The sequence below is a fragment of the Oncorhynchus nerka genome, linkage group LG12 (genome assembly GCF_034236695.1).
Source record: "Oncorhynchus nerka isolate Pitt River linkage group LG12, Oner_Uvic_2.0, whole genome shotgun sequence".
Lineage (NCBI taxonomy): Eukaryota > Metazoa > Chordata > Actinopteri > Salmoniformes > Salmonidae > Oncorhynchus > Oncorhynchus nerka.
Genome location: NC_088407.1, coordinates 886,224 through 908,578, shown reverse-complemented (window position 1 = coordinate 908,578; position 22,355 = coordinate 886,224). Strand labels below are relative to the sequence as shown.

The 22,355-nt window shown below is 43.3% G+C and overlaps 1 protein-coding gene across 1 annotated transcript; it reads right to left on the bottom strand.

Annotated features, from left to right (window-relative positions):
- Positions 1-421: 421 nt before the first annotated feature.
- On the bottom strand, positions 422-21,228 carry trappc1 (trafficking protein particle complex subunit 1). The gene is made up of 5 exons (XM_065025110.1): positions 20,987-21,228; positions 20,498-20,596; positions 17,536-17,606; positions 11,570-11,708; positions 422-776 (listed from the first exon to the last, which is right to left on the bottom strand). The coding sequence occupies exons 2-5, from the start codon at positions 20,594-20,596 to the stop codon at positions 648-650; spliced, it is 438 nt and encodes a 145-aa protein (XP_064881182.1). The 5' UTR covers positions 20,987-21,228; the 3' UTR covers positions 422-647.
- Positions 21,229-22,355: the final 1,127 nt, after the last annotated feature.

Below are 22,355 nucleotides of genomic sequence, written 5' to 3'. Positions count from 1 at the left end.
GGTGTGTTTAGTGTGGGTGTGTTTAGTGTGTGGGTGTGTGTTTAGTGTGTGGGTGTGTTTTAGTGTGTGGGTGTGTGTTTAGTGTGTGGTGTGTTTAGTGTGTGTGTCCATCGTAGTGGAGAATGAAAGTGCTCCTCTCAGAACAGAAACATGTTCATCACGTTGTTCAGGTTTACTGAGATGGTTCTATTTAATACAACAACCAACATTCTGTTACTAACAAATAAATACATGATTACACCCCTCACAACCCCAGACAACCCCACCCCCAAATGATTACACCCCTCACAACCCCAGACAACCCCACCCCCAAATGATTACACCCCTCACAACCCCAGACAACCCCACCCCCAAATGATTACACCCCTCACAACCCCAGACAACCCCACCCCCAAATGTGTGCGTGTTTGGTTTGCGTGCGGTGTGTGTGTGCGATGCGTGCATGTTTGTCTCCTCTGTGTGTGTGTGTGTGTGTGCGATGCGTACATGTTTGTGTGTGTGTGTGTGTGTGTGTGTGTGATGCGTGCATGTTTGTCTCCTCTGTGTGTGTGTGTGTGTGTGTGTGCGATGCGTGCATGTTTGTCTCCTCTGTGTGTGTGTGTGTGTGTGTGATGCGTGCATGTTTGTCTCCTCTGTGTGTGTGTATGTTATGCAGCGCGGGGGCTGAAGAAGGGCAGGGCCCGGATGTAGAGGTCCAGTCTAGTAGAGAAGAGGTCAGAGGACAGCTGCTCCCCCAGAACACACAAAGGATTCTTCACTATGTACTCTACATACAGCTGGAATAGAGAGACAGAGGTTATAATACTACATACAGCTGGAATAGAGAGACAGAGATTATAATACTACATACAGCTGGAATAGAGAGAGAGGTTATAATACTACATACAGCTGGAATAGAGAGACAGAGGTTATAATACTACATACAGCTGGAATAGAGAGAGAGGTTATAATACTACATACAGCTGGAATAGAGAGAGAGAGGTTATAATACCACATACAGCTGGAATAGAGAGAGAGGTTATAATACTACATACAGCTGGAATAGAGAGACAGAGGTTATAATACTACATACAGCTGGAATAGAGAGAGATAAGTTATAATACTACATACAGCTGGAATAGAGAGAGAGGTTATAATACTACATACAGCTGGAATAGAGAGACAGAGGTTATAATACTACATACAGCTGGAATAGAGAGACAGAGGTTATAATACTACATACAGCTGGAATAGAGAGAGAGGTTATAATACTACATACAGCTGGAATAGAGAGAGAGAGATTATAATACTACATACAGCTGGAATAGAGAGATAATACTACATACAGCTGGAATAGAGAGAGATAAGTTATAATACTACATACAGCTGGAATAGAGAGAGGTTATAATACTACATACAGCTGGAATAGAGAGACAGAGGTTACAATACTACATACAGCTAGAATAGAGAGGCAGAGGTTATAATACTACATACAGCTGGAATAGAGAGAGGTTATAATACTACATACAGCTGGAATAGAGAGGTTATAATACTACATACAGCTGGAATAGAGAGAGGTTATAATACTACATACAGCTGGAATAGAGAGAGGTTATAATACTACATACAGCTGGAATAGAGAGAGAGGTTATAATACTACATACAGCTGGAATAGAGAGAGAGATTATAATACTACATACAGCTGGAATAGAGACAGAGGTTATAATACTACATACAGCTGGAATAGAGAGACAGAGGTTATAATACTACATACAGCTGGAATAGAGAGGTTATAATACTACATACAGCTAGAATAGAGAGAGATAAGTTATAATACTACATACAGCTGGAATAGAGAGAGAGGTTATAATACTACATACAGCTAGAATAGAGAGAGATAAGTTATAATACTACATACAGCTAGAATAGAGAGAGGTAAGTTATAATACTACATACAGCTGGAATAGAGAGACAGAGATTATAATACTACATACAGCTGGAATAGAGAGAGGTTATAATACTACATACAGCTGGAATAGAGAGAGAGGTTATAATACTACATACAGCTGGAATAGAGACAGAGGTTATAATACTACATACAGCTGGAATAGAGAGAGATAAGTTATAATACTACATACAGCTGGAATAGAGAGACAGAGATTATAATACTACATACAGCTGGAATAGAGAGAGGTTATAATACTACATACAGCTGGAATAGAGAGAGAGGTTATAATACTACATACAGCTGGAATAGAGAGAGATAAGTTATAATACTACATACAGCTGGAATAGAGAGACAGAGGTTATAATACTACATACAGCTGGAATAGAGAGATAAGTTATAATACTACATACAGCTGGAATAGAGAGAGAGATTATAATACTACATACAGCTAGAATAGAGAGATAAGTTATAATACTACATACAGCTAGAATAGAGAGAGAGATTATAATACTACATACAGCTGGAATAGAGAGGTTATAATACTACATACAGCTGGAATAGAGAGAGAGGTTATAATACTACATACAGCTGGAATAGAGAGGCAGAGGTTATAATACTACATACAGCTAGAATAGAGACAGAGGTTATAATACTACATACAGCTGGAATAGAGAGAGATAAGTTATAATACTACATACAGCTGGAATAGAGACAGAGATTATAATACTACATACAGCTGGAATAGAGACAGAGATTATAATACTACATACAGCTGGAATAGAGAGAGAGGTTATAATACTACATACAGCTGGAATAGAGAGAGATAAGTTATAATACTACATACAGCTGGAATAGAGACAGAGATTATAATACTACATACAGCTGGAATAGAGACAGAGGTTATAATACTACATACAGCTGGAATAGAGAGAGATAAGTTATATAATACTACATACAGCTGGAATAGAGACAGAGGTTATAATACTACATACAGCTGGAATAGAGAGATAAGTTATAATACTACATACAGCTGGAATAGAGAGAGATAAGTTATAATACTACATACAGCTGGAATAGAGAGAGAGGTTATAATACTACATACAGCTGGAATAGAGAGGTTATAATACTACATACAGCTGGAATAGAGAGAGATAAGTTATAATACTACATACAGCTAGAATAGAGAGAGATAAATTATAATACTACATACAGCTGGAATAGAGAGGCAGAGGTTATAATACTACATACAGCTGGAATAGAGACAGAGATTATAATACTACATACAGCTGGAATAGAGAGAGATAAGTTATAATACTACATACAGCTGGAATAGAGAGACAGAGATTATAATACTACATACAGCTGGAATAGAGAGAGATAAGTTATAATACTACATACAGCTGGAATAGAGAGAGATAAGTTATAATACTACATACAGCTGGAATAGAGAGAGAGGTTATAATACTACATACAGCTGGAATAGAGAGAGAGAAGTTATAATACTACATACAGCTGGAATAGAGATACATACACGGTTGTATGTATCTCATACAGCTGGAATAGCCATCACAATCATGTAGGTTGTAATACTACATCACGGTTGACAACTCCATTGTGTCCTAGAGCGCTAAGAACCTTGGCGTGATTATAATACCCTACATTCAGCTGGACATCAAGGCGATGGCCCGTTCTTGTAGGTTCATGCTCTACAACATCCGCAGAGTTATAATACTACATCACACAGGAAGCAGCGCAGGTCCTAATCCAGGCACTTGTCATCTCCCGTCTGGATTACTGCAACTCGCTGAGGCTGGGCTACTGCCTGTGCCATAAAACCCAGAAGATAAGTTATAATACTACATACAGCTCCTCCGAATCTCCACTGGCTTCCAGTAATACTACATCCGCTAATAAGACCATGGTTATAATACTACATACAGCTGGAATAGAACGGCACCTCAGTATCCAGGCTCTGACAGGCCCTACACCTGGAATAGAGGGCAGAGATTATAATACTACCTACAGCTGGAACTGAGGAGAGAGCCCAGTCAAAACTGTTCAGCTCTGGCCCCCAATATAACAAACTCCATACAGCTGGAATAGGACAGCGATTATAATCACCACCTTCAGGAGACACCTGAAACCCCACCTCTTTCAGGAATACCTAGGATAGGATAAAGTTATAATTCTACCCTCCAGCTGGAAAAGATTTAGATGCACTATTGTAAAGTGGCTGTTCCACTGGATGTCTTAAGGTGAACGCACCAATTTGTAAGTCGCTCTGGATAAGAGCGTCTGCTAAATGACTTAAATGTAAATGTAAATGTAAATGTAGAGAGGTTATAATACTACATACAGCTAGAATAGAGAGAGAGATTATAATACTACATACAGCTGGAATAGAGAGATAAGTTATAATACTACATACAGCTGGAATAGAGAGGTTATAATACTACATACAGCTGGAATAGAGAGAGAGATTATAATACTACATACAGCTAGAATAGAGAGAGAGATTATAATACTACATACAGCTGGAATAGAGAGAGAGATTATAATACTACATACAGCTGGAATAGAGAGATAAGTTATAATACTACATACAGCTGGAATAGAGAGAGAGATTATAATACTACATACAGCTAGAATAGAGAGAGAGATTATAATACTACATACAGCTGGAATAGAGAGAGAGATTATAATACTACATACAGCTGGAATAGAGAGATAAGTTATAATACTACATACAGCTGGAATAGAGAGAGAGATTATAATACTACATACAGCTAGAATAGAGAGAGAGATTATAATACTACATACAGCTGGAATAGAGAGATAAGTTATAATACTACATACAGCTGGAATAGAGAGAGAGAGGTTATAATACTACATACAGCTGGAATAGAGAGAGATAAGTTATAATACTACATACAGCTGGAATAGAGAGAGATAAGTTATAATACTACATACAGCTGGAATAGAGAGACAGAGGTTATAATACTACATACAGCTAGAATAGAGAGAGATAAGTTATAATACTACATACAGCTGGAATAGAGAGAGATAAGTTATAATACTACATACAGCTGGAATAGAGAGACAGAGGTTATAATACTACATACAGCTGGAATAGAGAGACAGAGGTTATAATACTACATACAGCTGGAATAGAGAGAGATAAGTTATAATACTACATACAGCTGGAATAGAGAGAGAGATTATAATACTACATACAGCTGGAATAGAGAGAGATAAGTTATAATACTACATACAGCTGGAATAGAGAGAGAGAGTTATAATACTACATACAGCTGGAATAGAGAGATAAGTTATAATACTACATACAGCTGGAATAGAGAGACAGAGGTTATAATACTACATACAGCTGGAATAGAGAGAGATAAGTTATAATACTACATACAGCTGGAATAGAGAGAGATAAGTTATAATACTACATACAGCTGGAATAGAGAGAGATAAGTTATAATACTACATACAGCTGGAATAGAGAGAGATAAGTTATAATACTACATACAGCTGGAATAGAGAGACAGAGGTTATAATACTACATACAGCTGGAATAGAGAGAGATAAGTTATAATACTACATACAGCTGGAATAGAGAGAGAGGTTATAATACTACATACAGCTGGAATAGAGAGACAGAGATTATAATACTACATACAGCTGGAATAGAGAGATAAGTTATAATACTACATACAGCTGGAATAGAGAGAGATTATAATACTACATACAGCTGGAATAGAGAGAGATAAGTTATAATACTACATACAGCTGGAATAGAGAGACAGAGGTTATAATACTACATACAGCTAGAATAGAGAGATAAGTTATAATACTACATACAGCTGGAATAGAGAGAGATAAGTTATAATACTACATACAGCTGGAATAGAGAGAGATAAGTTATAATACTACATACAGCTGGAATAGAGAGACAGAGGTTATAATACTACATACAGCTGGAATAGAGAGAGATAAGTTATAATACTACATACAGCTGGAATAGAGAGACAGAGGTTATAATACTACATACAGCTGGAATAGAGACAGAGATTATAATACTACATACAGCTGGAATAGAGAGATAAGTTATAATACTACATACAGCTGGAATAGAGAGAGGTTATAATACTACATACAGCTAGAATAGAGAGAGATAAGTTATAATACTACATACAGCTGGAATAGAGAGACAGAGGTTATAATACTACATACAGCTGGAATAGAGAGACAGAGATTATAATACTACATACAGCTGGAATAGAGAGAGGTTATAATACTACATACAGCTGGAATAGAGAGAGAGTTATAATACTACATACAGCTGGAATAGAGAGACAGAGATTATAATACTACATACAGCTGGAATAGAGAGAGATAAGTTATAATACTACATACAGCTGGAATAGAGAGAGGTTATAATACTACATACAGCTGGAATAGAGAGGCAGAGGTTATAATACTACATACAGCTGGAATAGAGAGAAAAGTTATAATACTACATACAGCTGGAATAGAGAGAGATAAGTTATAATACTACATACAGCTGGAATAGAGAGAGATAAGTTATAATACTACATACAGCTGGAATAGAGAGAGATAAGTTATAATACTACATACAGCTGGAATAGAGAGAGATAAGTTATAATACTACATACAGCTGGAATAGAGAGAGATAAGTTATAATACTACATACAGCTGGAATAGAGATACATACACGGTTGTATGTATCTCACACGTTGTATGTAGCCATCACAATCATGTAGGTTGTATGTAGCCATCACGGTTGACAACTCCATTGTGTCCTCCTCCCAGAGCGCTAAGAACCTTGGCGTGATCCTGGACAACACCCTGTCGTTCTCAACTAACATCAAGGCGGTGGCCCGTTCTTGTAGGTTCATGCTCTACAACATCCGCAGAGTACGACCCTGCCTCACACAGGAAGCAGCGCAGGTCCTAATCCAGGCACTTGTCATCTCCCGTCTGGATTACTGCAACTCGCTGTTGGCTGGGCTCCCTGCCTGTGCCATAAAACCCCTACAACTCATCCAGAACGCCGCAGCCCGTCTGGTGTTCAACCTTCCCAAGTTCTCTCACGTCACCCCGCTCCTCCGCTCTCTCCACTGGCTTCCAGTTGAAGAATCCGCTACAAGACCATGGTGCTTGCCTACGGAGCTGTGAGGGGAACGGCACCTCAGTACCTCCAGGCTCTGATCAGGCCCTACACCCAAACAAGGGCACTGCGTTCATCCACCTCTGGCCTGCTCGCCTCCCTACCACTGAGGAAGTACAGTTCCCGCGCAGCCCAGTCAAAACTGTTCGCTGCTCTGGCCCCCCAATGGTGGAACAAACTCCCTCACGACGCCAGGACAGCGGAGTCAATCACCACCTTCCGGAGACACCTGAAACCCCACCTCTTTCAGGAATACCTAGGATAGGATAAAGTAATCCTTCTCACCCTCCCCCCCCTTAAAAGATTTAGATGCACTATTGTAAAGTGGCTGTTCCACTGGATGTCTTAAGGTGAATTTGTAAGTCGCTCTGGATAAGAGCGTCTGCTAAATGACTTAAATGTAAATGTAAATGTAAATGTAGAGAGGTTATAATACTACATACAGCTAGAATAGAGAGAGATAAGTTATAATACTACATACAGCTGGAATAGAGAGGTTATAATACTACATACAGCTGGAATAGAGAGAGATAAGTTATAATACTACATACAGCTGGAATAGAGACAGAGGTTATAATACTACATACAGCTGGAATAGAGAGAGATAAGTTATAATACTACATACAGCTGGAATAGAGAGAGATAAGTTATAATACTACATACAGCTGGAATAGAGAGAGATAAGTTATAATACTACATACAGCTGGAATAGAGAGAGATAAGTTATAATACTACATACAGCTGGAATAGAGACAGAGGTTATAATACTACATACAGCTGGAATAGAGAGAGATAGTTATAATACTACATACAGCTGGAATAGAGAGATAAGTTATAATACTACATACAGCTGGAATAGAGAGACAGAGGTTATAATACTACATACAGCTGGAATAGAGACAGAGATTATAATACTACATACAGCTGGAATAGAGAGAGATAAGTTATAATACTACATACAGCTGGAATAGAGAGAGAGATTATAATACTACATACAGCTGGAATAGAGAGAGATAAGTTATAATACTACATACAGCTGGAATAGAGAGAGGTTATAATACTACATACAGCTGGAATAGAGAGATAAGTTATAATACTACATACAGCTGGAATAGAGAGAGAGGTTATAATACTACATACAGCTGGAATAGAGAGAGGTTATAATACTACATACAGCTGGAAGAGAGACAGAGATTATAATACTACATACAGCTGGAATAGAGAGATAAGTTATAATACTACATACAGCTGGAATAGAGAGAGATAAGTTATAATACTACATACAGCTGGAATAGAGAGAGATAATACTACATACAGTTATAATACTACATACAGCTGGAATAGAGAGATAATAATACCATACAGTTATAATACTACATACAGCTGGAATAGAGAGATAAGTTATAATACTACATACAGCTAGAATAGAGAGAGAGGATTATAATACTACATACAGCTGGAATAGAGAGAGAGGTTATAATACTACATACAGCTGGAATAGAGAGAGATAAGTTATAATACTACATACAGCTGGAATAGAGAGAGAGAGATTATAATACTACATACAGCTGGAATAGAGATAATACTACATACAGCTGGAATAGTTATAAGACCATGGTGCTTGAGAGAGGTTATAATACTACATACAGGTTCATGCTTATACCCTGCCTCACACAGGAAGCAGCGCAGGTCCTGGAATAGAGAGAGACAAGTTATAATACTACATACAGCTGGAATAGAGAGAGAGATTATAATACTACATACAGCTGGAATAGAGAGACAGAGTTATAATACTACATACAGCTGGAATAGAGAGAGATAAGTTATAATACTACATACAGCTGAGAATAGAGAAGAGATTATAATACTACATACAGCTGGAATAGAGAGAGGTTATAATACTACATACAGCTTTATAATACTACATACAGCTGGAATAGAGAGATAGAGGTTATAATACTACATACAGCTGGAATAGAGATTAAGCTGGAATAGAGAGAGAGATTATAATACTACATACAGCTGGAATAGAGAGAGAGAGTTATAATACTACATACAGCTGGAATAAGTTATAATACTACATACAGCTGGAATAGAGAGAGATAAGTTATAATACTACATACAGCTGGAATAGAGAGACAGAGATTATAATACTACATACAGCTGGAATAGAGAGACAGAGGTTATAATAATAGAGAGAGATAAGTTATAATACTACATACAGCTGGAATAGAGCTGGAATAGGTTATAATACTACATACAGCTGGAATAGAGAGACAGAGGTTATAATACTAGAATAGAGAGAGATTATAATACTACATACAGCTGGAATAGAGAGAGATAAGTTATAATACTACATACAGCTGGAATAGAGAGGTTATAATACTACATACAGCTAGAATAGAGAGAGAGATTATAATACTACATACAGCTGGAATAGAGAGATAAGTTATAATACTACATACAGCTGGAATAGAGAGAGAGAGGTTATAATACTACATACAGCTGGAATAGAGAGAGATAAGTTATAATACTACATACAGCTGGAATAGAGAGATAAGTTATAATACTACATACAGCTGGAATAGAGAGAGAGAGGTTATAATACTACATACAGCTGGAATAGAGAGAGATAAGTTATAATACTACATACAGCTGGAATAGAGAGAGAGAGATTATAATACTACATACAGCTAGAATAGAGAGATAAGTTATAATACTACATACAGCTGGAATAGAGACAGAGGTTATAATACTACATACAGCTGGAATAGAGAGAGATAAGTTATAATACTACATACAGCTGGAATAGAGACAGAGGTTATAATACTACATAGAGCTGGAATAGAGAGAGGTTATAATACTACATACAGCTGGAATTATAATACTACATAGAGGAATAGAGAGTTATAATACTACATACAGCTGGAATAGAGAGAGAGTTATAATACTACATACAGCTGGAATAGAGAGATAAGTTATAATACTACATACAGCTGGAATAGAGAGACAGAAGTTATAATACTACATACAGCTGGAATAGAGAGACAGAGGTTATAATACTACATACAGCTGGAATAGAGAGAGATAGAGGTTATAATACTACATACAGCTGGAATAGAGAGATACAGCTGGAATAGAGACAGAGGTTATAATACTACATACAGCTGGAATAGAGAGAGATAAGTTATAATACTACATACAGCTGGAATAGAGAGAGGTTATAATACTACATACAGCTGGAACAGAGACAGAGGTTATAATACTACATACAGCTGGAATAGAGAGATAAGTTATAATACTACATACAGCTGGAATAGAGAGACAGACAGAGGTTATAATACTACATACAGCTGGAATAGAGAGAGATAAGTTATAATACTACATACAGCTGGAATAGAGACAGAGGTTATAATACTACATACAGCTAGAATAGAGAGAGATAAGTTATAATACTACATACAGCTGGAATAGAGAGAGATAAGTTATAATACTACATACAGCTGGAATAGAGACAGAGGTTATAATACTACATACAGCTGGAATAGAGACAGAGGTTATAATACTACATACATCTGGAATACAGACAGAGGTTATAATACTACATACAGCTGGAATAGAGAGAGATAAGTTATAATACTACATACAGCTGGAATAGAGAGACAGAGGTTATAATACTACATACAGCTGGAATAGAGAGAGGTTATAATACTACATACAGCTGGAATAGAGAGACAGAGGTTATAATACTACATACAGCTGGAATAGAGAGACAGACAGAGGTTATAATACTACATACAGCTGGAATAGAGACAGAGGTTATAATACTACATACAGCTGGAATAGAGAGAGATAAGTTATAATACTACATACAGCTGGAATAGAGAGATAAGTTATAATACTACATACAGCTGGAATAGAGAGATAAGTTATAATACTACATACAGCTGGAATAGAGACAGAGGTTATAATACTACATACAGCTGGAATAGAGAGAGATAAGTTATAATACTACATACAGCTGGAATAGAGAGATAAGTTATAATACTACATACAGCTGGAATAGAGAGATAAGTTATAATACTACATACAGCTGGAATAGAGACAGAGGTTATAATACTACATACAGCTGGAATAGAGAGACAGAGGTTATAATACTACATACAGCTAGAATAGAGAGAAACTACAGTGAGAGTGGGAGAGAGAAAGAGAGAGAGAGAAGAGGGGGGAGAGAGAAGAGGGGGAAGAGAGAAAAGAGAGAGAGAGAGAAGAGGGGGAGAGAAGAGGGGAGAGAAGAAGAGGGAAGAGAGAAAAGAGAGAGAGAAGAGGGGGGAGAGAGAAAAGAGAGAGAGAGAAGAGGGGGGAGAGAGAAAAGAGCGGGAGAGAGGAGGGAGAGAAGAGAGGGAGAGAGGGATACTGGGTTACTTACGCCCCCCCATGCTTACCGTGCTGTATATCTGGTGCAGTATATCTTTAGCGTTGGGAACTCCCAGGTCTGTGTTCATTATGATCTTGATGCCAGTAGCTGTCTCATAGTAGTGCAGTTTATACTTGCTGGTCTGAAAGGTCAAGAAACCATCCTTCCTGTGGAGGGGTTAAGGGTAAACAACAGAAGCTGCATAGGCTACTAAACCTTCATACGACTACTCAGAGCAAATCTTAAGACTTCCAATCGTTGAATGTAAGATTCAGGAGGATGACCACGCAAGACTGATGTTAACACATACCACACCCATCCATCCATACCATACCCATCCACCCATACCATACCCACCCATACCACCCACCCATCCATATCACCCATACCACCCACCCATCCATATCACCCATACCACCCACCCATCCATATCACCCATACCACCCACCCACCCATCCACCCATCAATACCACCCACCCTTCCATACCACCCATCCATACCACCCACCCACCCCCATACCATCCATACCACCCACCCATCCATAACACCCACCCATACATACCACCCACCCTTCCATACCACCCATCAATACATCTATCCATCCATCCATACCACCCACCCACCCATCCATCCATCCATACCACCCACCCACCCACCCATCCATCAACCCACCCACCCATACCATCCATACCACCCACCCATCCATCCATCCATACCACCCACCCATCCATCCAACCCACCCACCCATACCATCCATACCACCCACCCATCCATAACACCCACCCATACATACCACCCACCCTTCCATCCATACCACCCATTCACCCACCCAAGCCATACCACCCATCCATACCACCCATCCCCACCCACCCATACCACCCATCCATCCATAACACCCACCCATCCATTCATACCACCCACCCATCCATACCACCCACCCATTCATACCACCCATCCATCCATACCACCCATCCATCCATACCACTCACCCACCCATCCATACCACCCACCCATTCATACCACCCATCCATCCATAACACCCACCCATCCATCCATACCTCCCACCCATCCATCCATACCACCCACACCACCCACCCTTCCAGCCATACCACCCACCCACCCATAACACCCACCCATCCATACCACCCACCCATTCATTCATACCACCCACCCATACCACCTACACACCACCCATACCACCCACCCATCCATCCATACCACCCACCACCCACCCACCCATCCATCCATACCACCCACCCTTCCAGCCACCCATACCACCCATCCATCCATACCACCCACCCATTCATACCACCCACCCATCCATACCACCCCACCCATCCATCCATAACACCCACCCATCCATCCATACCACCCACCCATACCACCCACCCATACCACCTACACATACATACCACCCACCCACCCATCCATACCACCCACCCATTCATACCATCCATAACACCCACCCACCCATTCATACCACCCACCCATTCATACCACCCACCCATTCATACCACCCACCCATTCATACCATCCATAACACCCACCCACCCATTCATACCACCCACCCATTCATACCACCCACCACCCATTCATACCACCCACCCATTCATACACCCACCCACCCATTCATACCACCCATCCATCCATTAGTACCCACCCACCCATTCATACCACCCATCCATCCATAACACCCACCCACCCATTCATACCACCCACCATTCATAACACCCCCCCACCCATTCATACCACCCACCCATTCATACCACCCACCCATCCATTCATACCACCCACCCATTCATACCACCCATCCATCCATAACACCCACCCATCCATTCATACCACCCACCCATCCATTCATACCACCCACCCATTCATACCACCCACCAATTCATACCACCCATCCATCCATAACACCCACCCATCCATTCATACCACCCACCCATCCATTCATACCACCCACCCATTCATACCACCCACCCATTCATACCACCCATCCATCCATAACACCCACCCATCCATTCATACCACCCACCCATCCATTCATACCACCCACCCATTCATACCACCCATCCATTCATACCACCCACCCATCCATTCATACCACCCATCCATCCATACCACACCACCCACCCATTCATACCACCCACCCATTCATACCACCCATCCATCCATAACACCCACCCATCCATTCATACCACCCACCCATCCATTCATACCACCCACCCATTCATACCACCCACCCACCCATCCATCCATACCACCCACCCACCCATTCATACCACCCATCCATCCATAACACCCACCCATCCATCCATACCACCCACCCATCCATACCATAGTAGTGCAGTTTATACTTGCTGGTCTGAAAGGTCAAGAAACCATCCTTCCTGTGGAGGGGTTAAGGGTAAACAACAGAAGCTGCATAGGCTACTAAACCTTCATACGACTACTCAGAGCAGATCTTAAGACTTCCAATCGTTGAATGTAAGATTCAGGAGGATGACCACGCAAGACTGATGTTAACACATACCACACCCATCCACCCATACCATACCATACCCACCCATCCATATCACCCACCCATACATACCACCCACCCACCCATCCATCCATACCACCCACCCACCCATCCATCAACCCACCCACCCATCCACCCATCCATATCACCCATACCACCCACCCATCCATACCATCCATCCATCCACACACCCATCCATACCACCCACCCACACACCCATCCATACCACCCATACCACACACCCATCCATACCACCCACACACCCATCCATACCACCCACACACCCATCCATACCACCCACACACCCATCCATACCACCCACAAACCCATCCATACCACCCATCCATACCACCCATCCATACCACCCATCCATCCATACCACCCATCAATACATCTATCCATCCATCCACCACCCATCAATACCACCCATCCATACCACCCACCCTTCCATACCACCCATCCATACCACCCACCCTTCATACCACCCATCCATACCACCCATCAATACATCTATCCATCCATCCATACCACCCACCCTTCCATAACACCCACCCTTCCATACCACCCATCAATACATCTATCCATCCATCCACCACCCATCCATACCACCCACCCTTCCATACCACCCATCCATACCATCCATCCAACCACCCACCCATACCATCCATACCACCCACCCATCCATAACACCCATCCACCCACCCTTCCATACCACCCATCCACCACCCACCCTTCCATACCACCCTTCCATACCACCCATCAATACATCTATCCATCCATCCATACCACCACCCATCCATACACCCACCCACCCACCCATCTATCCAACCCACCCACCCATCCATCCATACCACCCACCCATCCATCCATACCACCCACCCATCCATCCATACCACCCATACCATCCATACCACCTGGTCTGACCACCCTTCCATCCAACCACCCACCCTTCCATCCATACCACTCACCCACCATCCATACCACCCACCCAAGCCATACCCACCATCCATAACACCACCCATCCATCCATAACACCACCCCTCCATCCATACCACCCACCCATCCATCCATACCACCCACACCACCCACCCTTCCAGCCATACCACCCACCCATTCATAACACCCACCCATCCATACCACCCACCCATTCATACCACCCACCCATACCACCTACACACCACCCATACCACCCACCCATCCATCCATACCACCCACCCACCCACCCTTCCAGCCATACCACCCACCCATTCATAACACCCACCCACCCATACCACCCATCCATCCATACCACCCACCCTTCCAGCCATACCACCCACCCATCCATACCACCCACCCATCCATACCACCCACCCATCCATACCACCCACCCATACCATCCATAACACCCACCCATACCACCCACCCATCCATCCATACCACCCACCCATACCACCTACACATACATACCACCCACCCATCCATACCACCCACCCATTCATACCACCCACCCATTCATACCATCCATAACACCCACCCACCCATTCATACCACCCACCATTCATACCACACACCCATTCATACCATCCATAACACCCATCCATACCACCCATCCATACCACCCACAAACCCATCCATACCACCCATCCATACCACCCATCCATCCACCACCCATCAATACCTATCCATCCATCCATACCACCCATCAATACCACCCATCCATACCACCCATTCCATACCACCCATCCATACCACCCACCCTTCCATACCACCCATCAATACATCTATCCATCCATCCATACCACCACCCCCTTCCATACCACCCACCCTTCCATACCACCCATCAATACATCTATCCATCCATCCATACCACCCATCCATACCACCCACCCTTCCATACCACCCATCCATACCACCCACCCATCCATCCAACCCACCCACCCATACCATCCATACCACCCACCCATCCATCACCCACCCATACCCACCCCCTTCCATACCACCCATCCATACCACCCACCCTTCCATACCACCCATCAATACATCTATCCATCCATCCATACCACACACCCATCCATACCACCACCCACCACCCACCCATACCATCCATACCACCCACCCATCCATCCATCCATCCATACCACCCACCCATCCATACCACCCACCCACCCATACCATCCATACCACCCACCCATACATAACCCACCCTTCCATCCATACCACCCACCCTTCCATCCATACCATCACCACCCATCCATACCACCCACCCAAGCCATACCACCCATCCATCCATAACACCACCCATCCATCCATAACACCCCCCATCCATCCACCACCCATCCATCCATACCACCCACCCACCCACCCTTCCAGCCATACCACCCACCCATTCATAACACCCACCCATCCATCCACCCACCCACCCATACCACCTACACACCACCCATACCACCCACCCATCCATCCATACCACCCACCCACCCACCCTTCCATACCACCCACCCATTCATAACACCCACCCACCCATACCACCCATCCATCCATACCACCCACCCATCCATACCACCCACCCATCCATACCACCCACCCATCCATACCACCCATCCATCCATAACACCCACCCATACCACCCACCCATCCATCCATACCACCCACCCATACCACCTACACATACATACCACCCACCCATCCATACCACCCACCCATTCATACCACCCACCCATTCATACCATCCATAACACCCACCCACCCATTCATACCACCCACCCATTCATACCACCCACCCATTCATACCACCCACCCATTCATACCATCCATAACACCCACCCACCCATTCATACCACCCACCCATTCATACCACCCACCCATTCATACCACCCACCCATTGATACCACCCACCCATTCATACCACCCACCCATTCATACCACCCATCCATCCATAACACCCACCCACCCATTCATACCACCCACCCATTCATACCACCCATCCATCCATAACACCCACCCACCCATTCATACCACCCACCCATTCATAACACCCACCCACCCATCCATACCACCCACCCATCCATTCATACCACCCACCCATCCATTCATACCACCCACCCATCCATTCATACCACCCACCCATTCATAACACCCACCCACCCATTCATACCACCCACCCATTCATACCACCCATCCATCCACCCACCCATCCATCCATACCACCCACCCATCCATTCATACCACCCATCCATCCATAACACCCACCCATCCATTCATACCACCCACCCATCCATAACACCCACCCATCCATCCATAACACCCACCCATCCATACCACCCATAACACCCATCCATCCATTCATACCAACCATCCATCCATAACACCCACCCATCCATCCATACCACCTACACATACATACCACCTACACATACATACCACCCATCCATACCACCCACCCACCCATCCATCTACACCACCCATACATACCACCCACCCACTCTGAAGGATACATATCCAGGGGAGACATCTTGCTGCAGAAGGATCTAATGGAGAACAGCATCCCATACATCAGCTTAAACTCCTGGGAGAGAGAGAGAGACATGAGGGAGAGAGAGAGAGACATGAGGGAGAGGAGAGAGAGACATGAGGGAGGGAGAGAGAGAGACATGAGGGAGAGAGAGAGACATGAGGGAGAGAGAGAGAGACATGAGGGAGAGAGACATGAGGAGAGAGAGACATGAGGGAGAGAGAGAGACATGAGGGAGGGAGAGAGAGACATGAGGGAGGGAGAGGGAGAGACATGAGGGAGGGAGAGAGAGACATGAGGAGAGAGAGAGAGAGACATGAGGGAGAGAGGAGAGAGACATGAGGGAGAGAGAGAGACATGAGGGAGAGAGAGAGACATGAGGGAGAGAGAGAGACATGAGGGAGAGAGAGAGACATGAGGGAGGGAGAGAGAGAGACATGAGGGAGGGAGAGAGAGAGACATGAGGGAGGGAGAGAGAGAGACATGAGGGAGGGAGAGAGAGACATGAGGGAGGGAGGGAGAGACATGAGGGAGAGAGAGAGACATGAGGGAGAGAGACATGAGAGAGAGATGAGGGAGAGAGAGACATGAGGGAGAGAGAGAGAGAGATGAGGGAGAGAGAGACATGAGGGAGAGAGAGAGAGAGAGACATGAGGGAGAGAGAGAGAGATGAGGGAGAGAGAGAGAGAGACATGAGAGAGAGACATGAGGGGGAGAGAGAGAGACATGAGGGAGAGAGAGAGGGAGAGACATGAGGGAGAGAGAGAGAGAGACATGAGGGAGAGAGAGAGAGAGACATGAGGGAGAGAGAGAGAGACATGAGGGAGAGAGAGAGAGACATGAGGGAGAGAGAGAGAGACATGAGGGAGAGAGAGAGAGGGAGAGAGACACATGAGGGAGAGAGAGAGACATGAGGGAGAGAGAGAGAGAGACATGAGGGAGAGAGAGAGAGACATGAGGGAGAGAGAGAGAGACATGAGGGAGAGAGAGAGAGAGACATGAGGGAGAGAGAGAGAGACATGAGGGAGAGAGAGAGAGACATGAGGGAGAGAGAGAGAGACATGAGGGAGAGAGAGAGAGACATGAGGGAGAGAGAGAGAGACATGAGGGAGAGAGAGAGAGAGACATGAGGGAGGGAGAGAGAGACATGAGGGAGAGAGAGAGAGAGACATGAGGGAGAGAGAGAGAGACATGAGGGAGAGAGAGAGAGAGACATGAGGGAGAGAGAGAGACATGAGGGAGAGACATGAGGGACATGAGGGAGGGAGAGAGAGACATGAGGGAGAGAGAGAGAGACATGAGGGAGAGAGAGAGAGACATGAGGGAGGGAGAGAGAGACATGAGGGAGGGAGAGAGAGACATGAGGGAGGGAGAGAGAGAGACATGAGGGAGAGAGAGAGAGACATGAGGGAGAGAGAGAGAGAGAGACATGAGGGAGAGAGAGAGACATGAGGGAGGGAGAGAGACATGAGGGAGAGAGAGAGAGACATGAGGGAGAGAGAGAGAGACATGAGGGAGGGAGAGAGAGACATGAGGGAGGGAGAGAGACATGAGGGAGAGAGAGAGACATGAGGGAGAGAGAGAGACATGAGGGAGGGAGAGAGACATGAGGGAGAGAGAGAGAGACATGAGGGAGAGAGAAACCAGTCTAGACAATTGTATCACTTATATTATAATAAGGTCTGTATGAAACAAACTTGTATGGGTGGTTATGAAGATGGGTGGGTGGGTGGTATGAAACACTATGTAGTCTATACGAAACACTATGAAGCCTGTATGGGTGGTTATGAAGATGGGTGGTATGTATGGGTGGTATGAAACACTATGTAGTCTATACGAAACACTATGAAGCCTGTATGGATGGTTATGAAGATGGGTGGTATGTATGGGTGGTATGAAACACTATGTAGTCTATACGAAACACTATGAAGCCTGTATGGGTGGTTATGAAGATGGGTGGTATGTATGGGTGGTATGAAACACTATGTAGTCTATACGAAACACTATGAAGCCTGTATGGATGGTTATGAAGATGGGTGGTATGTATGGGTGGTATGAAACACTATGTAGTCTATACAAACACTATGAAGCCTGTATGGATGGTTATGAAGATGGGTGGTATGTATGGGTGGTATGAAACACTATGTAGTCTATACGAAACACTATGAAGCCTGTATGGATGGTTATGAAGATGGGTGGTATGTATGGGTGGTATGAAACACTATGTAGTCTATACGAAACACTATGAAGCAAGTATGGGTGGTTATGAAGATGGGTGGTATGTATGGGTGGTATGAAACACTATGTAGTCTATACGAAACACTATGAAGCAAGTATGGATGGTTATGAAGATGGGTGGTATGAAACACTATGAAGCCTGTATGGATGGTTATGAAGATGGGTGTTATGAAACACTATGAAGCCTGTATGGATGGTTATGAAGATGGGTGGTATGTATGGGTGGTATGAAACACTATGTAGTCTATACGAAACACTATGAAGCAAGTATGGATGGTTATGAAGATGGGTGGTATGTATGGGTGGTATGAAACACTATGAAGCCTGTATGGATGGTTATGAAGATGGGTGGTATGTATGGGTGGTATGAAAAACTATGAAGCATGAATGGATGGTTATGAAGATGGGTGGTATGTATGGGTGGTATGAAACACTATGTAGTCTATACGAAACACTATGAAGCCTGTATGGATGGTTATGAAGAAGGGTGGTATGTATGGGTGGTATGAAACACTATGTAGTCTATACGAAACACTATGAAGCCTGTATGGATGGTTATGAAGATGGGTGGTATGTATGGGTGGTATGAAACACTATGTAGTCTATACGAAACACTATGAAGCAAGTATGGATGGTTATGAAGATGGGTGGGTGGGTGGTATGAAAAACTATGAAGCCTGTATGTCACGTTATGCCTCCTGTCTCACCTCTTCCTTGGAGATGCCGGCCTGTTTCTTGCGGTTCCACTCCCCATAGTGCAAACAGCTTCCGTTACGATCAAAGATGTACAGGTTATGAACCGTCATCTATACAGGGGTCAGAAGTTAAAGGTCAGGGTTCACTTCGACCACAACTGGTGACATTGTGAATCCTTTATATTGCCTTTTTAGTCATGTGATGGCTAACCATGAAACTACCCCTATTATGAAGTGCAAGACAGAGCGAGGAATTACTACTTCAATCTTTGTCATTATTTTTGGACTCTCCCTTACTAAATATTCGCCTTTGCAACTAACTACAATATAAACGAGTGTGTGTGATGTTGCTATTGAGCTAACGTTGGCTAGGTAGCTAAACATTCAAGATATCTAGTTACACTGCGCTATCTGTGTCGTTACTAGCATTCTCTAACTTCGAAAATAACTAACAAATAACTATTAATAAAGAGAATTAGTCGAGAATCAAAAACTGTTCACCTTTCTCTTCCTGTTTCTTACAAAAATACCCCCAAAAGAGACGCCCCTTCTACTGCCTGATGATAAAAAGTCTGCCAAAACTCGTTCGTTCCGGGTATGAAATTAATGATTGGAAGGAGAGCAAAATACTATAAGAATAGAATGTCTGTTTGCGCTACTATTTTACACACCAAGATAGAATTTGTGCGATAATTTCAGAAAGGCACTCCATAAACTGCGTTGTTTTGTCAAGCTACGTGAGGAGATGCGCTACTTGCGTACAAGTGCTCCAACTCGACTATTTCTTCCGTATCTTTGATATCCACATAGACCTGTACGCCGGGTTGCCATGTTGGCGATTTTCTGGTTTACTTAGAAGACGATGTCGGGGGTGAAGATGTAATGGTAGCAGGTTTAGGGTTTTTGGGCTAGTTTTAAATTGCACCTCTACCTAACAAAAATATAAACGCAGCCATTTCAACGATTTTACTGAGTTACAGTTTATATGAGGAAATCAGTCAATTCATTAGGTCCTAATGTATGGAATTTCACATGACTGGCGGTTCAGCAAGGTGGGCATGGGCCCACCACAGGGAGCCAGGCTCAGCCAATCAGAATGAGTTTTCACCACAAAAAGGGCTTTATTACAGACAGAAATACACCTCAGTTTCATCAGCTGTTTGGTCTCAGACGATCCCGCAGGTGAAGAATTGTATTTTTATTTTTTATTTCACCTTTATTTAACCAGGTAGGCTAGTTGAGAACAAGTTTTCATTTACAACTGCGACCTGGCCAAGATAAAGCAAAGCAGTTTGACAAAAACAACAACACAGAGTTACACATGGGATAAACAAACATAGTCAATAATACAATAGGAAGATCTATGTACAGTGAGTGCAAGTGAGGTAAGATTAGGGAGGTAAGGCAATAAATAGGCCATAGAGGTGAAGTAATCACAATATAGCAATTAAACACTGGAGTGATAGATGAGCAGAAGATGAATGTGCAAGTAGACATACTGGGGTGCAAAGGAGAAGAAAGAAAACTATGGGGATGAGGTAGTGGGATGGGCTATTTACAGACAGGCTGTGTATAGGTGCAATGATCTGTGAGCTGCTCTGACAGCTGATGTCTATAGTTAGTGAGGGAGATATGAGTCTCCAGCTTCAGTGATTTTTGCAATTCGTTCCAGTCATTGGCAGCAGAGAACTGGAAGGAAAGGCGGCCAAAGTTGGAATTGGCTTTGGGGATGACCAGTGAAATATACCTGCTGGAGCGTGTGCTACGGGTGGGAGTTTCTATGGTGACCAGTGAGCTGAGATAAGGCAGGGCTTTACCTAGCAAAGACTTATAGACGACCTGGAGCTAGTGGGTTTAGTGACGAATATGA

Excerpts from the sequence above, each read along its gene's own strand:
- trappc1 (XM_065025110.1), bottom strand. The coding sequence starts at position 20,596 with ATGACGGTTCATAACCTGTACATCTTTGATCGTAACGGAAGCTGTTTG. Across the intron at positions 17,607-20,497 it reads CCGGCATCTCCAAGGAAGAG|GAGTTTAAGCTGATGTATGG; the intron begins GTGAGACAGGAG and ends TCTCTCTCCCAG. Across the intron at positions 777-11,569 it reads TGCACCAGATATACAGCACG|CTGTATGTAGAGTACATAGT; the intron begins GTAAGCATGGGG and ends TCTCTATTCCAG.